The following is a 19,185-nucleotide window of genomic DNA, read 5'->3' as shown; positions in this document are numbered from 1 at the left end:
CCTGTGTTACCAACCTCGTGTTCAGCACAAACCCAAACACGGCCCCCTTTGAGCTACTGTGAAGAAAATGAGCTCTACCCTAGCCAAAAGCAGCACACTGTCTTTTGAGGAGCTTCTGACCGTCTCATAACTCTTATGTGCACGTAGAGCTTTAGAGCTGATACTGGGTACAAACATGCAATAAAAGTGAGATTTAAAAATAGTTTTAAAAAGTTATTCTGTCAGTTAAGAGCTCAGTGTTCCATTTTATTGTGGCTCAAATCTCTGAACTTAATTTTGGTGCTTGAGGGGGGCATTTTTGATAATTATTTATTTTAATTTCTGCAAGTTCTTTTTTGGGAAAAAACAGAACAAAACAATGTCCCTCCCCTCCAAAAAAAAAAAAACCAAAACAAAAACAACCAAACAACAAAACAACAAAAAAAGTAAAACCAACCAAAACCACACTCAGTGGAGTTAAAAGGCCTATGAAACTGCAGGGTAGACAGAAACTTTGGATAAAGCAATATGGCATTTTCAATATTCATCCATGACAGGAATTCCATTTTGAAATCTCATGTGACAAGCCATGTGTTCAGCCTTGGGCAGGTGGACTTTCTAGAACAGAGGACTGGCTGAATGGCACACCTGGGAACAAAAAAATCTCATACTGTAAACCACCCCTGTGGGTGATTTCAGATCAGTTTCCAAAAAAAGGAAGTGCAATATTAAGTAATGATATTAGAATGTGTCCTGTATCTGTATTCTTAGTTATTTAATCTCAAACATTATTTCAAGGTCTTAGCAAGAAAGAAAATAACAAAGGATTCTTCATCAGGAATGAGGAGATAAAGGACATGAAGCAAACAGAGCTAATGGTGAGCAATGCAGCAATTGTGATGTGCTGAAATAACTCACAGAGCATCATCCTGTGAGCATCGATGTTGTGCTGTGGAGATGGGAGCACAGATCTGAGCCTTCCCAGAGCACACAGCTCTCTGCTGAGGAAGGCTGCTGCTCCCAACCCTCAGAAGAGCTGTCTGCACCTGCTACTTCTACCTCACAGAGTAGATTCCACCTTGCCCCTCATGGTACAAACAACACAACCAGTTGCAATAGCAGGCAGAGGAGCTGGCCTTCCTCCCATACCATATTTTATTGCCAGAACAACACTCAACGGAAGAGAAACTGTTTTCCCTGCATTAAAAGAGGCTTAACCAAAAGATTTAAAAATTCAATATTAAATCCTTTCTTAAAATTTCATACACCTACTTCTACTCTCAATTCCCTCGGTTTTATATTGTATGTCAGGCTCCTGAAACAGGAAATTCTTGCTCTCATTTGAAGCAAACATGGATTGACTGTAATGACAAACTGTTTTTAATCCAGCCCTGCTAAAAAAAAAAAAAAAGGCAAAAAAAAAAGTAAATGCGAGAAATAAAGCCAGCCCATTTTTCCACAGTGAAGCAAATGTGCTGAAGTCTCCCCAAAAATAGACCAGCATAATTTATAACCAATCCTAAATAGCTCAAGATTAACACAATTTAAACCTGATCCTAAATGAATCCTAAGACTTAAAACTGAAGCTAAATGTAACTGCCTATTTCATTGCTCTCTTTTTCATTGCAACTCTACTGATTTTTAGTAAAGAAATTAGAGAAAATCTGAAGCAAAATTTTAAGCAGACCATGAGTAGCAAGAAGAGTTTTCCATCAGAGATTGAGTCTTGCTTCAATTATGCAAGAAAATGAAAATATAAGTAGAAATAAGTATTTCAAACAAGTTTTATTTGGTACTTACATGCTATATATAGTTTTAAAGAAAAACTACATATTTTGGACACTTCAAAATATTGTGGCTATGTACATGGAAAACTAAAGAAAGCAAGAAAGGAACCCAATTCATTTTACTGTGTCACAAGTTACTATTGAAAGCACTCTGACTGAATGGCTGTTTTTTCCCTTCCATAAATATTCTGGCAGATGAAGTCTCTTTCATTTTATTTCCATTGCTTTTGTCCCATCTCCTCTATAAGATGAACACTCGGCAGCAGCAGAAATTTCTCCGAAAATTCTTCGGCTTTTGTCTCAGAGGATTTCTTCTGCTAGCACAGACTTTCTGCACAGCTTCCTAGAGACCTCGCTCAGTGCTCACTAGAGGCAAGTGCAGCAATCTTAATGGTAAATTCTCTGTCAGCAGGAGCTGAGAGCCCATGAACCTCCATTTCCCCTACCCAAGGATCTTCTCACTGATTCAGAGAGCAATGCCTCAAGCCTTTGGCGATGCTGCAAACTCAAACACCCAGGGCGAGCTCTGCCTCCAACAGCATTGTTTAGCAAAGCACAAAAACGTGCAAGATTTTACAGTTCTGCACAACAGCAACCAAAAGTGTGGGATGGAACAATGAATGACAGTAGAAATCAGCATGAAACTAAAGAGAAAGCAACCTGCATCACTCTTCTTATCACTCAAACTGCACTGCTTTATAAAAACCACACTCTACATAAAAAAGCACAAACAATGACCATTTTCCATTTGCTCTGAAACGAGCAAACCCCAAAAGTCCCTGAACCTGCATCATCATCCAAAAGTCAAATATTCCAGGTTTCACACAGTCTTCAAAAGTTTGATAAGGCAAAGGAAAAGTCTTCCATCATTGGGAACAGCAGCAATTTACAGGACTCAGAACAAGGTATTTCCTTGTATGTGTGTGCACACGTGTGTGCACATATGCATATGCATCTTTTATAGTATTGTGAACATGGATTTAACTAAAAAAATCAAGTTTGCAGTATCTTTTTTACCACATTTGTCTAATTTATTCAATCAAATGATTTATTTCTGTACTGAGCAAAATTCATAAATACATAATCTAGGAGAACAATAGGTTATCCTCTTGTCCATGAAAAAATAACGCTTTCAAATTTTCACATTTTAAAACCTTTCTTGTTTTGTGTTTTTAGAGAAAATGTGAGAAGATCATAGTGACGTCTCAATTTACAGAATGTCCCTGTAGGAATTACATTTACAAGAACCTGATACAGAAGCCTATAGTTCGCCCCCATAATTAGAGTTCTCTGCAATAACATTTAAACCAACAGGTTTAAATAAAACACCCCATTAACTCTACTTGTAGAGCAATGAGGCATTTATTTTTCAAGTATTAGAACCATAAAGTGTAAAAGATTCTTTGCCAATTTTACAATTATGCCTTTTAAACCAACACCCACCTTTTTTAAAAACAAAAAAGAATCAGTCCCACCACCCAAATCAGCCCGTTACTTTCAGATTCCAGTGTCTTGTGTCTTAAGGAATGCAGAAATATTCATTTACTAACAAAAAAAGCTTGTTGGAAATAGCCATATTAAGTAACGCACGTGAAGCATGATTTTTCTAGTGATGAAAGCTATTAGAATGGTGATCCAAGTCTATTCCCCTCATTTCTTCTGCTGGTTTCACTAAAGTCCTTCCAAAAAAGATATTCAATAAATCTTTAAAAAACTGGAGAGAAAAAATAAAACACTCCTTCATAGCATGGAAGAAACTCCACTGACTGCGGAGATGCTCATATCACCTTTGGTTCTTCAGAGGAAACAATCAGATCACTTCTAAAACAGAAGGCAAACATGACAGGTCAGAGTGGCAATTCCTTCTTCAAAATGTTATGTGCTTACACAATTATTTTAATGTGGGATGATTTTCCTTACATTTTTAGGCCAGAGAAAGATACAGTGCTATCCAATTTAATTTGCTAAATCAGTATTTGTTTACCTAGCATTCTTGAAAAGTTATGATGTAATTCAGAAAAACCCAGTGCCCTGGAAACCATCCCTCAATGCCTGCAAGAACTTGATGAGGAAAGCACATACAGAATTTCAAAAGGTAGTTTTTAAGAAGTATTTACTCCCCTTCTGCATGTGCATGTCAAGCACTGCACTTGCAAAACTGGAACCCAGCTGCTGATTATAAGGTCAGAACAGCAGCTGTCACCTATCACTTCTGCTTGAAAGCACAGGGCAAACCTTTCCAAGCAACTTCAAATGGCAGAAAGCAAAGTATATGTGAGAAGCCCTCATCCGGGAAACGATAAGGGCTCACCACCATTGCACTGCATCTGTATGTGCCTGGCATGCATAGCTTTACAAAGAGATGTGCTCCTGTCCCCAAGTAATTAAAATTTGTTTAAAATTCAAAGAAAGTTTAAATATTAAAAAAAAAAAAAGTTTAAAAATCCTTAAATGAGTAAGCCTATCAATATAAGCTGATTGAGAGCTCTGAGACCTTTGTCAATTACAGCAAATTACAAGTGCTAGTGAACCACAGCAAACCTACCTGCTGTTTGATGTGTTTGAACACTATCTACCTGAGGCAAAAGAGTGCCCTTATCTTCAAAGGCTAGAATTGGATTCAAAGGAATTTCGGGACTGTTGCTTCCATCATTGTTCATAGAATCCAGCCGGGATGGTTTAGAACCAATAGGCAGGTTCATGATCTCTTCAAAGTTATCATTCTGCATAGACATTCCATTTTCATTTGCATTCTCCTCTGGATTGAGATTGCTGAAAGAGAAACATAGCAATTTTTCCTTACATACTTCATCTAGAACAGAAATTTAGAAATCCTCAAAGCTATAGTACAAATGGAAGAGAAGTCTGCATCAATCCCAAGCATTCTTTTAGCCAGTGAAAACAAAACTATGCTTCTACCACAGAAGGAAAAACTGGTTTTGCATCCAAGTACTTGGTTTTCCTTCCCTCAAACCGATGGGATAGTAGTTACCATTGGCTACATGACAGCCAGAACTACAGGGTGGACGCTGCAGTCTGAGAAGCAACTGCAACGGGAATCAGTAAGGAAACCTCTGCAGCACCAGCACTACCTGGAACCACCCACATAATGCAATTTACAGCTCCTAACATCTTTTTCAGATCTCATAACCTTTGTTGTACCCTTCCTCTTATTGCAAATCAATGTAATTGCCCTTGGATAAGATCACTGTTATTTTTATTATTTCTTGATCATCTCCTGCCACCAGTTCTGGAGCAGCTTCTTCTATATGTCACTTATCCGAGAAAAAATTCCCTTTTCAATATAGTGCTCCTTTCAGTCCCTTCTCCCATACAAGATCTTAGGGGCCACTTCCAAGGCACTACCCAGCTCCACACTTCTGTCGATCACGTCCATGCCAAAAGAGCCCACTCCCAGAAGCCCTCATCAATCTGGACTTTCATGTTCCATCTGCCATGTGACAGAGATACATTATGAGCGAGCTCCCGTACATCTCCCCCAGTCCAGGGCAGCACAAGCACAGACACTGCATTTACATGCACTGTCCCCAGATGATACGTGCTCACATCTCACAGTCTTGGGCCTCCCCTCCCAACCCCTTTATTAAGTGCTGCATTGTCAAATCCTTCTGACTCTGCACATGGCATGTCCTATCCTGCCAGAGAGGAGAAACTAAGGTGTTATTTCAATGAACAGGATGACAGTAATGGAACCATAAGCTTCTCGGGCAAGAGCAAGTACTCAATGAACACTCAAAAATCTTGTGATCTTTCACAGGTTCTTCCTAAAGCCCTCACCAGTTAGATCCTGGCAATCCTGGGTACCTATTCCCTCTTTGAACCCCATGGCAGTTGTTCAGGTTGTTTGGAAATGTTTTGGCCACAAAAGCACAGATGCAATTTTCCTAGATTGAAACCTGGCTACCAATTTCCTCAGGCCATTTCTCAGATGGCAGCTTGGTTTAACAGGCTTATTTTCTGACAGCACATTTACTAGTCTTAAAAAGAAACCTGCTTGTAATTGGCATGCAGTATATTTTCATTTGCCAACTTTTTTGTACAACTTTGCACAAACAATTAAAGAATTGTTTTACAGTATTCCCCAAGAGACAAAAAACAATCATTGCTCTTTTGAAAGTGGCAATGCTTTTTTATCCAAAGCTCAGATTTCCTGTGACAATCACATGTTGGTGTTCATATCGAGCCTTCCCAGTTTTTCAAACCATCACCAGTTCTTTTTCAGAATGGCACTCGCCTTTTTTTCATCTGTGGATATGCTGGGCAAATTTCAAAGTGAAAACTATGTTTCACTGCACTGAGTTTGAGAGCAGGTACAGAAACCCTGCTGGCTGCCATCCTTTTGTGCCAGAGACCCACATGTGTAAGATGAGGACCAGAATCTGTGAAATGCTTTAGGACTATTAAAAGCTGCTCTGTCATGTATGGTCATTAGGTTATTATTCACTAGAAGGTATCCTGTTATTTACTTTATCCCCATATACTGCCAATAGCCATATGAGAGCTAGGGTAACATGTCAAGTTTGATGAATGGGGTTAGAAAGAGGTGGAAAGACAGCAACTGCTCATTCATATAAATTAAACAGCACAGCAGTTTAACAAGTATTAGAGCAATGAAGAAGCCTCTTCCTTCTGCAAACAGAATTTTTCTACCCAATTTATCGGCTGACTTAGTGAATAAATAATTCTTCATCGTTTATATTCATGTGCAATGGCACTGCCAGTATTACACATGGAGTTAGAGCATAATTCACTGAGACTTGAACAATGTCTTTTGAGACAGAGGAGTCTACAATCACAAAGGGGGTACAGAACAAGAAATCAGGACTATAAATATTCTAAATTTTGTGGTATAAAATCTTCTAGATTCTATGCAGCTTGATCCACCTAAGGACTGGAGGAGCAAATTTAGACTAAACAAAGGGGAAAACAGAACAGTGGAATTAATTTTCAGTGGACATCTTAGAGGCCACAAGCTCAAAAGGAGATTAGATGAATTCCTAGGAGATTGGTATGCCCTTCAGCTTCTGGTAATTAGCAGCTTAGGGACTACTTGAGCCTATGGTTGCATTTGGACCACAATGCTTAGCAACACTTCATTGGCCAGAGGATCTCCTGGTAATTACCTTTTTTTTTTCTCCTTTACATTGTGCTACAGGCCATTAAAACAAAGAACACAAAAAACCAGAGACCTGCTACAGCTGTTCTTACTGTCTTATGTTACGTTGTCTAAGTGTCTAATGCAACACCAGAGGTATCCTTTTCAGGCATACAATATTGCAGTAAGAACTGGATAATTTTGGCATTCTAATATATTCCATAAATGTGCGTGTAGCAAGACACTTATGTAATAGAGGAAAAAAAAATTGCCTAAGTTGTTGAGAATGCATTTCCAAACATAACAATCTTGCAAGCATCTGAAGGACATCTCCATGGCAGCTGAAAAGTATCGCTGCAGCTTCGCATTTTGACCTGGACACATCATAGACTGGATGATGTTAGGAAAAGAGGAGACAGTTTAATTAAAGAAACTGGAACATCCAAAAATTTAAAATTACTGAAAATTATATTTGTTGTAGATAATTTTAGCCAAAACTCTATGTAGACACAGCCTGAAATGAGAATTTGAAGAGACTAAAAAATAAAGAAAGCCAGAATTCAGTATATCTGCTTCCGATCATTCATCAGAAATCAATACTGAAAAAAAAAAATACAGATTTGCAGGCCTTTGAATAACACTATTTTCACATCTGTTATTTCTGATCTGAAGGAAAATGTCAGTCACCTCATTTATTGAGAGGATTTCTGCAGAGGAGACATAGATAGACATTAACAGCAAAATGTATCGCAGACTTCTGGATTATTTAAATAAATGGTGCTTATTTTTAATTCACTGAGACAACACCACTGAAACCAGCCAGCAATGAGAAGCTTTCTTTTCCAGGATGAGATATGAAGGCAATCACGCAGACCAACTGTATATTTCTAAAAACTGGTTATCTAACCTGCCCAGACCCAGCTCCATGCACCAAGGATGGAGACACGTGAGGTGAACTGCACTCACTGAGGTATTTTGCACTGCATTGCAAGTGTTTGTAGAAAACAGCAAAGAAAAGAGGAATTACAGAGTAAGTACCATAAGGAAAGTACTGTCAACGTAAACCACTGTAGTGAAATAACTTTTTCTAAGAAGTAGCAGGCATGATCTATCCTTGGGGAAAGAATTAGGGAATGGAGTACAAACGAAAAATCTGTAAGCGGGCTATGGATTAGGCAGCTGTAGGGTTCTGCATCACTCAAGCCTCTCACCCACACAAGCACATGACACAAGTTCCCCAGGTAACACCTTTTTAACTTCTGGTCAGAAATCACAGCACTCTTGCCCTTAAAACATGAAGAAGTATTTTTCAGACAAAAGACAAATCTTCCTGAGGGCTGGAGTAAGGTGCTCACTCAGGAGCCACCTGCACCCACTGCCCCTGTGTGTGCTACCATGTCAGGTGTATCTGGATGCCAGACAACCACAGTGCTCAAGATACAGTAGCAGCGGTTTGGCACCTGTGGCTTTTACCATGTGACAAAAATCTGTGGGACACTACCAAGTGCTTCAGGCTTCACCTTCCCAGTCACTGTGGGTGTACCTCTGAAGCAGACACATTCCAACATGGCATGGCAGTTTTCCCTTCCACAACCTCACCCGTGCTTCCTACTTTTGTCAGTGTTCTTCAATCTCATTTATTCATTCTTCACTGCGGCCATTCTTCCACGCAGATTGTAATGGTACAGGACAGCACTTATTAGTGGGGCACATTTTATATTTCAAACATCAAGGTGCTTGTAAGGCTGGGAGTGATTAACATTTTAATAGCTGCCCAAGACAATTATGAGGCAGCTCTGTGCAGCTCATCCAATGCACCTCAGTGTCACTGACAGAACTTCCCTCAGCAGGAGCATCCTTGTCAGCATGACAGCAGGCTAAGATCCCCCAGGCATATGGAGGGATCGAGAAAGGGCAAATTCCTCCTTCAATTAGTGCCAATCACACCCTGAAGCATACTGTCCATTACAGACAGTACAATGGCTTCCCACATTCAAGTTTTTCCATGCATATTCCGGCACTACCTGCATAAAACATGAAAGGACTGCAAGATTATTTGGCTTTCTGCATGACTAAAATTAAAATAACTGACAGCTCATGCTTATGTAACGGATGTCACTCAGTTCAATATTGAGGTTTCAAGCTTTTCAACAATTTCTCAAAGTCTGAGTTGCTTGCTTCGTGGCTACAGAGAGCTCCCAAGCTATAATATCTGCCTTCTCAAATACTCCTTATGAGGAACAAAGGGTTTTTTTTTAAATGCATAACCAAAGTGATTAATCCCTTATCTCACACAAAGGACATATGTACAACACCACTTGCCAATACTTAAAGCAGATTAGAAATCAAAACATCTAGGCTGAAACCACAGTATTCATTATTTGAATTAAGAAAAGCAGTACCAGTCCAGAGTGAGTTTTATGAAGTTTAATTCAGGGAAAGAAACAGAAAAAAATTCCCTTTCCTTAAAATTTCAATAAATGTAATAATTGCTACCAAACACATTGTTCCAAACACTGCAAAGAACATGCTCTATTTTGTAAAAAATTCATCCCTATCATTTAGCAAAAATCAGTTACTACTCCTTGAAATATGATAAAGTTCTTTCCTTAACAGAGGAAAAGATAAAAACCAGGAAACAAGGCAGATTGAACAGTTGCTTCTTATTTAATTAACGAACTCATGGATCTGAATATAATTTATTATTCTAGCAGCCCTCTCCCCCAGAGAGGGCTCCGTGCCCGCTGGCAGTGTGTTACCTGTCCACGCTCCCGGGGGGCTGGTGCGGAAGGTCCCCGCGCAGGCCGGCGGCCGCAGTCCCGTTGTGCGGGGGTGGCACTGCGTGCTGTGGCTGGGGCCCTGCTGCCGGCTCCGAGGGACACGTGGGGCTGCCTGCCACTGGGCACAGAAAACAGGTTGGCATTAAACCAAGCAGCAGCATCTACCCTGCAGATTAGGGGAAAATATTTTCTACAAAAGCCAGCACAGCTAACGTGAGTTACAGTTCTAAAAAATATAGGGTTCCCACACCCCTCCCCACCTCTCTACCCAACTCCATCTCCTTTGTCAGTTTTTTGGGCACACAAACCCTGTTACAGGTCCAAAGTAAATGTCAGAAAGCCAGATTTCAAAGCCATAGCTTTGTGAACAAGAGTAAACATTTTACAATCATATGCACAATTGCATCGTATAAGCAGTGGGCAAAAGAGGCTGATATCTGATAGAATGTTATGCTGACACTTTTCAAGTAGCTATAGAGAATGGAATAGAGCGAAACTTGGATTTACTAATTCCATACACTACAATTTCTTGATTCCAATGACTGAAATGGAAATCAAGGGAAAAAATATCTCCATTGAGAAGGACACTTCTTTCAGGAAGTACCAAATGATTACTATAAAACATTGCAGAGAGCAACATAAAATGAGATTATCCTGGTCCCTCATGCCAGGACCACATAATACATGTTTCTGGCTTGTGGTTTTCTTTTAAAGTACAACTACAGCCTTCTACATGACCTGCCTTGTGGTTTTCTTTTAAAGTACAACTACAGCCTTCTGCATTGTATCTAGAGTCCCTCTCCATATTCAGGTCAGTAAGAGGAAGCAACTGCACCCCACCCTGTTAACATCTGCCACAGTAATTGCAAGGACAATTCAGTATGCATAGGCTTGGACACTTTTAGCTACATTATCCAAAACCTCATCTGGTAAGCCCCTCCTTCAGCTGCTCAGTTTCACTGTACTCCAAATGTTTGGGCTGAAGACTTTTATACTGAATGTCTTAGTGTGATCTGTGACCAGTTTTTATATGGAAGATACTAAAAATAGAGGTTTCTGTGCTTCTACAAATTGATTAACAGGAAAATACATTTGCTTTAATGTTTAGAAGGAAAAAGCAGAAAAAAAAAGAAATGTGGAACAATCTCATATTTTCGAAGGAGAGGCCAAACAAATGACAAAAAGGTGATGGATTTTTTTCATTGTGTGATTTGGCCATTCCCATAAATGTCTCCTTAGGTTCTGGCAAACAGTAAGATTCAAGAAAAAACTTTAAAAGCTAATTGTTTGTGGAGAGTCAGGCAAATTTATGTAGCCAGAATATACCTTTAACTCAATGGTACATATAGATAATGCAAAGTCAAACAGTAGAGCAGCCCTGAGGCTGAGAGCAGTTTTCTCTTTATTCAGTCATTCAAGGACTCTGGCCTTCCCTTGGGCCTAGGGAAACGGAGATCCAAAGTTTCCTCTGCCTTAGGAAACGGATAGAAGACTACTTTTTGTCTATCTCTAGAGGGAAAGCACTAGCCAATGGTTGTGGAAGCCTTTATAGTTTCAGGAATTCTTTAAATGGTTTATAACACCTTTAACAGTGCCCAAAGACAAAGATGGCATCCCAGATGAGTCCTGTATCAGTAGCTCACAAATCTTTTTCCCCTGAGGTAATACGTAAACAAATAACAAACACAGGTAATGAAACCTGCGTCAAAAGGCTTCCTGACAGTACTAATTATAGTGTTCCCTTTAAAAATCAAGAAAAAAAAGTCATCCATCAGTCAGTGCTGCTGTCTTCCCTGTTACTCAACCCAAATACAAAGGAGAAAAAGATTAATGTCATTTAATATATTATGCTACAACAGGATAAGCCATTTGATAGCTTGACTTCAGTATCTTTAAACTGTACAAATTCACACCTGGTGATTGTTGAATATAATTTTATTTTTCTTCCTTTATTATAAGTACATAATAAAGGAAAATATAAATATATATATTCTTATATAGAAGATTACCTAAAAAGAAATAGAGGGAATGGAGTAGAAGGAAAGCATGAGTGTGGGTGGGACAAGACTAAGCTTTTATAGTAGCTCAATTTTGTCAAAAAAAGAAATGAAAACCAAGTGAGTAAGGCAGCAAGTGTGGAAGAAAGAAGTCACAGGGAGATATTTAGAACAATAAATGCTTTGTTTTAATGACTAACAAGAAATAATCTTTGAAGAAAGTGGAGTAAATCTGCAACAACCACATCTGAAATAATATAAAAATCAAAATGTAGAATCAGTTTATTTTGTGACCCGAATCACAAAATAATTTCTTTTCACTGTATAAGTAATTAAACTTATTAAGAAATTCCTTTTGCTGAACACCAATGTGACAAAGTTGCTAAAACATCGGACTCTTTTAGTAATGGCTAACTACCTATAAAGAAAGCCTAAACAATTAATGTCTGCTAAGATTTCATTTATATTTCTCTCATAGTTTTTATTACTGCAGTTAGTGTACCAAGTTTCAGAACTGTTTCTCAAATAATTGAGCTCAGTAGGCATTTATTCACCTGTTATGCTCAGGGCACAATTATACACAATACCTGCTTCTCCAGTAATATTTGCCTTTGATATATGTCCATTTTGCTGGTCACTGGATTTCTACAAAGGAAGCACAGTTTTGTAAATTAAGAATGGCACTAGGGAAAAAGCCAGAAACGTGTTCAATATTTACACATGTTAAGTAGCAGCACTGACCTTATCTACAGCTTCTACACGCCGAGTTCTCTTCATGATCTCCTCAAGCCTCTACAATGAAACGTAAAGGAGTAAAATAATCTTTGGTGACATTAATTTGAATATCTTTCTCCCAAATCACAACTGCTTGTCATTTATCAGCTGTATCTGTTTATTGCAAAACAATGAATTATTACTGTTGGCAATATTCCCTTCATTGTCACATCAGGCCAATGAGGACTGCAGCCCTTCTGAGACCACATTTACATCCCTTACTTCCTACTGCTCAGGTGGAAACAGACTGCTAAGGCACAACCAATCACAGTTTCTCTGCATGGACTGAGTTACCTTCTTCCTTTCCAAGCGCTCTTGCTCCTCTCTTTGGAAATGCTTTTCACGTTCCAATCGAATCCTCTCAGCCTCTTCCCGCAGGCGAGCTTCCTCTTCTTTCTATGTTGGTGGTAAAAGAAAAAGAAACAAGGAATAATAAGTGAGGAATGACAAGTTTTATGCTCTGCATCTAATTATGGGTGTCTACAACACATCTGCAGTTTACAAGTCACCAAATATCTTTTCAGATGGAATTGCACATTTTTTGATTAATTTCCATGTTTTGCATAGTATTAAGAGAGAATAACTAAACAATGGACATCATGTTTGATTCTGTGCCTGTTCCAGAACACAGCAGATGACAAATAAGGAATAAATTTTCTAGTCTTCAGCATTAAAACAGCAGCCAGGAAAGTATTAGAAAGATCCATATTTTGTGTGGTGGATATTTTTGAGAGTAATACAAATGCAGTAGAAGGTTTTGTTTGGCCAACAGAGTAACTGTTTAACGAGACCACGGGCAAACAGCCACAGGCCATTTGCACAAACTTTCCATTTCTGCTTTTTTAAAGAAATGCAAAATTTGTCTTAAATATACTGTAGGGGGGCCTTGGTCCTTGACTGGGACACTGTTATATGATGGAACTACTACAACAGATCATTTTTTTTACATCTCTAACATCCAAAAAAAGCCTTGGCCATGTGCTATCTTTGAGGGCTAAATTCAGTTAAGCCTCAGTTTAACATTTCAAAGAAAGTAGTATAAATCTTCTGAAAAAGAAGACTGGAGTTTCTCAGTCATATTCACTAACACAGTCCTTTAAACATTTATTATCAGAAGCGTACATTTATACACCAGAAGAAAAACCTTGTGTCTACAAGGCAAATTGAAATGTTGGATTGTGGAAGAACAAAGCATGCAAGAAGTAAGAGGACAAGTGAGAAGAATCCTATCCAGAATGGTTACCACAGCCTCTCCTGAAGTCAGTAAACCAAAATTATGCCCAACAAAAATGAAAGCACTTGAAAAACCTAATTTTCATTTATTATGTCCTTTGACTGATTTCTGGAGTACTGGGCCAGATAAAGATTCTCCTTGGTTTGATTTAATTTGCCCCTTCCCACCAGACCCACACAAAAGCAGTATTTGACACAGGATTAGAATTCAGCAATACTATATCTCCAATACAGTGAATAGTTACCTTTAGATCTGGACTTGCTATAACTCTTGGGACAAAGAATTCTCTGGTGTAACAGCATTTATCACAATTCCCCAATACAAATATATTGATCTTTTCATCCCAATTTATGAAAAATAAGAAAGGATTTGTTCAAAATAACATCGAAAAGTGAGAGAGGGAAAAACCCCCAGAACTCAACTCCCTACCACATGTTTTTGTCAAGTAGAAAGATCTCTACTCTTTGAACTACTCTATGGAATGAACTCTGCCCTAACACTTTTCAGACAGCATTTAAATTGTAGATATTGCTCTAATTTAGGAAAGAAGTGCTGCTGCACCCACTTTGCTGCCAGCCAGACTGGCCCAGAAATTCCAAGAGGGAAGCATACTTGTTTCTGAATGCGCTCCAGCTCTTCTTTCTCCTTCTGCTCTCTCTCTTCTGCCTGGCGGCGCAGCCGTTCCTCCTTTTCCCGCTCCTCTGCATCCTTCCTTTGTTTTTCTGCTTCTTGTCTGCGAGCTTCCTCCTCCTCTCGGCGAGCTCTTTCTTCAGCTATCCTCTGTGACAACTCCTCTTTCTTTTGTCTGCAATCATTAAATAAGCATAAGAAAATCAGGTAATAAAAGCAGGGAGAAAAGCCAAACCACCAGACTCCTGATCCAGCACTGCTGTCCCAACTTGATAAAGGGTGCACTGCTGTCCTATTCCTAAGCTGTTTGTTCTGCTTCTGCCACACATTAAAGCCCGATGGAATATAAAAAACTTTGCAATTCAACACCAATACTTTTCCAGCATACCTCTGCCTAATCCATGAATTGCATACTTTCTGAGTCAGAAATAGTATCTTTGATTAATGCATTTTGCAAAACACTTCTTTCTGTTATAATCATATTAGAAACAGTATGCATTTTTGGCACCCATCTCACCTCATGGCAATGTTTATTCCTTGATTTAAAAAATTAGCCAATTTCACTGATTTTTGAAGGTTACCACCTAATCTTACTAATGGCCCCTCATATCCTTGTGTTATGAAGTGAGTGACTTTTCCCTTCACCTATTATGCTTCCAAAATTATTTAGGACTTTTTAGCACATCTTCCCAGCTGAAGAATCCTCACCTGCTTAGTAGACTTTCTTATGGAAACTGTTTTGTGCTTGTGATCTTCCTTGATGTCTGTCTGCACTTATTTTTCTAGTTTTACTAATTTTACTATCTTAAAAAAAAAAAACCAAAAACAACTCAACATTCAAACAGTAGATTTAACTTGGGTAGTTCAGAGTAACATTTTTATATTGCTCTTGTTTTCTATTAACTTGTAACAGTTCATTTACTTGTCAACCATGACTCTTCCATGATACTTCCATATATTCAACTCCAAACAAGATCTATTCCCTCAGAAATAATTCAGCCAGAGTTACATTAGGATTATTTCCTATAGGCATTCCTTTATAATTATCAGTACATTTTGTAGCTCAGCAACGTAAGATATGTCTCAACATGTTCACAACTGACTTATCTCACTGGAGACCAACATCATCTCACTGGCCTCAACTCCTTTCAAGTTCTTTTATGAAGGCACTGCACAGACACTGGAAAGTCCTTTCACTGTGAGAACTGATTATTCTTTACTTTTTATTTTTGATCTTTCTAACTTAGTATTTATTCACTGTATTACTCTTATGCCACAGCAGCTTTTTTTCTCTAAAACTCTTTTTGAGAGAGTCAGTGAGCCTTTTAGAAAGCCAAGCTATTTTAACTAGTTCTGTCTTGTTCCTATTAGCAAAGTGGTTAAAGAACTCCAACAAATTCCAAAGGCATGGCAGCCCTCTGAAAAAACACAACTTTTGCTGTACCCAGAGTCATGAGTATTCAGGTGGGCTACTCATTTGCTATTAGAAAGTGAGATGTAACATTAATTACCCTCCAAAACTTTTGGGAGGGTGTTGGGGGTGTCTTTATTTTAAACAAGAAAACAAAGAGGTCTAAGTCACAACAACTGGACACGTAAAGCACCACCCACAACAGAGATCTTACAACTCGAAGTAAGAGACTTTGTGCCAATCACAAAGTTGAAAACAGCCATGCAGAGTTCTCTAGCTGGAACAAAAAAAGTACAGCTTAGTTAATCTCTGAGGAAAAAATGAATCACAAGTGCAAGGATCTACTCTCTCCTCCTGTCTTATTTTAAAGCTATACTTACTAGAAGTTTTAACCTTACCCATCTGCATAGGTATATGTTCCACCAACTGAAAAACCCAACAGGAAAATATGGTTTTGGGGAGGAACATGTGCCTTCTGCACTTCAGTGCTGTGCTTCATATATAACAATGTAGCAGCAGAATACACACAACAAGCTGCTAAAAACATACTTCTCTATTGCAGAGGCCTAGAATTACCTTTCAAGCTCTTCTCTCTCCCTCCTTTCTTGCTCCTCCCGCTCCCGCTGCTCACGGGCAAGGCGCCTCTTTTCAGTCAGCAGCCTTGTTGCTTCTTCAGGGTCAGTTGTGCCTGCAGAGGGCTTGGGCAGTGCTGGGGCTGGAGAAGGAGTTGGTGGAGCAGGAGGTAGGGATGGGCTGGCTGCTGAAACAAATAGGAAAGAAAATTAGTTTGCACAGACACACTAGCCAAGATGCCACTATCTGGAACAGAAAATACTTTTAAATGCACTGCAGAGTGTTTTCAAGCTTATTTGTTTTTTTTAATGATTCAGAGGAGGAAGATGTTTCTAGAGGCCAGAAGATCACATACCTTCAGGGAAGTTTTGTTTTGCAGGGTATGTGAAAGCATCTGCACCTGAAAGTGTAAGTCAAGTTTTCTTGACTTTCAGAACAAATTCTGACAGGCGCTTAACAGGAGATATGCTGACTCAGCAAGTCCCTACCATCACATTACTTAAGCTTGACCAATTCTGTTTGAAGAGCAGAAATAAAACATTGTGAAGTTATATTTTCTTCTGAATGATCATCCACATCTGAAGATCAGAGCCAGAATTTTTGGTGATAGTAACTTTTGGTGACTTGGTCATCTCAAACATCAACTGCCTGATGCGATCTGAATGGTAGGACACCAGCTATCATCAGTTTTACAGCTGCTCCAACCTCAGGTAACTCATGGGACACAGCTTTTTAAATGTTGCCACTACTGGCGAACTGTGGCTTGTGTTCAAATTTCAGTAGCACCATCATATCAATTCTTTAGTCAGGGCCAGCTTTGTCTATGCGGCAGAGAAGATGTTACAGGTTTTTTTCATATTTCTGTAAGTTTGCCTGGCATTCTCTAGCACAGGTACAGAGCGACTTACCCCCTTTTCTCTAGACACCAGGGACCATTACCAACACACAAGGTAATGTTAGGAAGCATTCCCAGAGTAATCCCATCTGGTAATGCAGGCAAACATGGAAAGGGAAGACTTTGAACTGTCAGCAAAATCAGATTCTGACCCAGTAATATATATGTAAAATAAGTCATAAGGAGCAGCAAGCAGATGATTATAAATCTGCATTTCTAACCATGCACTGAGACGTGGCAATTTTCCTAACCTCACTAACAGCTTCTAAAGAGGGGTCTCCTCCTTGATTCACCCCTTCCTATACCTCATCATGTAAACAAACAAATTCATTTGTTTTCTGAGCTGAATTCCTATCTGTTGACCTCTTTGCTCTCCTCTTCTATCAGCTAAAAACTACAGAGGTCTTTCTATAACTGCTTCAGGGCTTTGACCGTGAATTCAAATGATACTTCTACACCAGTAATTCAAAGAGTGCCAGTGCCTGTTCTCTAGCCTTGAGGTGAGCTGGCAGAGTTTAGCCCTAGTGCAATGGAACACTATTCTCTCACATTACCAAAATAGGTATTCAGCCCAACCCCAGGGAACAGTCCAGAGCTGGGCTAACCTCCAAGATGTAGCTGGGAACTTAGAAAATTCTGGGATGTTGAAATATAAAAAGGTAAGCAATTTGATCACTCTGAATCTTGGGAGCCATTTAGAGCCATGCTCTTAGTAGCCCCGGGGACAGAAGGTAAGAAAATGAGAGGCTGCAATTACACTCTGGATCAGAAACATACCAGAGAGCCTTTGTAATTGTAAACAGTATAAATGACAGAGTTCCTGTACCTCAGCCCTTTTTAATTTAATAACATGGGCCAAGGCAGGGCTATTGCTTTGAAGGGAGCACAGCTTTGTGCTGCTTGGAGCTCACTTCTTGCCCCAGGCGCTGAAGTTGGCAGCATAACAAGCAGCTTAATGCACACCTGCCCTGCTGTCAGAACAGATAACACCCAAAAGACCTTTAAAGTTTCACTGGCATTAGTAAAGTTGTGTACGAGATTTGCCTGCAAAAGCTTGAACAGCTTCATCAGCAATTGCTACCTGCTGACCTCCTGGCTCCTGTGAACACAGAGCCAGCAGGCAGCTGAGCCAGACCAGTGAAAGGCCAGTGCTGTTACCTGTAGGGAATGAGCTGTATGCACCTGCAACACAGTGCCAGGAGAATCAGCAACATTCCTCTAGCCTCAAATGCTGTACTTGCACCTCTCTAGATTCTTGAATTCAACCAGTGACTAAGTTTTGGTTGCTAGAACCTCCATTGGCAGCACAAAGCCATCCTGTAACCTCAAATGTAAAATGTTCTGCCTGAGGTCTCCATCTTTGGTCCCAACCACCACCTCCTCTGGCTTTGGGAAAACATATTCAATTTGAAGGGCTGCTCACTGCTTTGACTATAGTGCCCTTCTCTTTCATTTGTCTCCACTTTATGTTCTTGTTTGTACTCTTTGATGTGAATACAAGCGGCATGACTTTTGAATACCTTTATCACACATAACCTGTTTCAATACTAAGAGATCTTGTCACAAACTCAAATATTGACAGATGCTGCAAAGAAGTGGAGCTCTCTTCTTCCTGAACTAAATAGTCAAACAAGAATGATGGTTTCTCTGGTCAGCACCTTGTACTGGAGAGCTACAACTTGCAAAGTTATCTCAGTGGTATCTCTGAAATGCTCTTAAAAGGAAGTTTTCTCCTCAAAAGGAAGCAGGCAAAAGATAGCAATTAAATCTACTTTGCTTGCCTATGGCCAACAGATACACTTTTTGTGGGGTTGCACCTTCTGTAGTAGGACCTGGGTATCAGACAGGAACTACTGTAACAGGACTTAATAAAACAGAAGAAATCAATTCATGGGAGGTTTTTTCCACAGAACAAGCCCAAACTATACCTGCTGCAGTTGAATGCAAGATTACTAATACTTAAAACTGTTATCTGAAAGAAAAATACAGGGAAGTCTACGAATTTTAAG

The 19,185-nt window shown here is 39.3% G+C and overlaps 1 protein-coding gene across 1 annotated transcript in view; it reads right to left on the bottom strand.

The window, feature by feature from the left end:
* Positions 1 to 4,197: 4,197 nt before the first annotated feature.
* Positions 4,198 to 19,185, bottom strand: part of MAP7 (microtubule associated protein 7) — a gene marked incomplete at its 5' end in the record, with an annotated part of 96,650 nt that continues 81,662 nt past the window's right edge. The window contains 7 exons of the mRNA XM_084202324.1: positions 4,198 to 4,538; positions 9,642 to 9,780; positions 12,247 to 12,304; positions 12,401 to 12,451; positions 12,728 to 12,829; positions 14,280 to 14,472; positions 16,285 to 16,468. Coding sequence (XP_084058450.1) covers positions 4,289 to 4,538; positions 9,642 to 9,780; positions 12,247 to 12,304; positions 12,401 to 12,451; positions 12,728 to 12,829; positions 14,280 to 14,472; positions 16,285 to 16,468 — 977 coding nt within the window. The 3' untranslated portion in view covers positions 4,198 to 4,288. The remainder of the gene's footprint in view (positions 4,539 to 9,641; positions 9,781 to 12,246; positions 12,305 to 12,400; positions 12,452 to 12,727; positions 12,830 to 14,279; positions 14,473 to 16,284; positions 16,469 to 19,185) is intronic.

The sequence above is a fragment of the Fringilla coelebs genome (assembly GCF_963513975.1).
Source record: "Fringilla coelebs genome assembly, chromosome: 3".
NCBI lineage: Eukaryota > Metazoa > Chordata > Aves > Passeriformes > Fringillidae > Fringilla > Fringilla coelebs.
The sequence above is the reverse complement of the archived record's forward strand: the minus strand, read 5'-3'. Positions and strand labels throughout refer to the sequence as shown.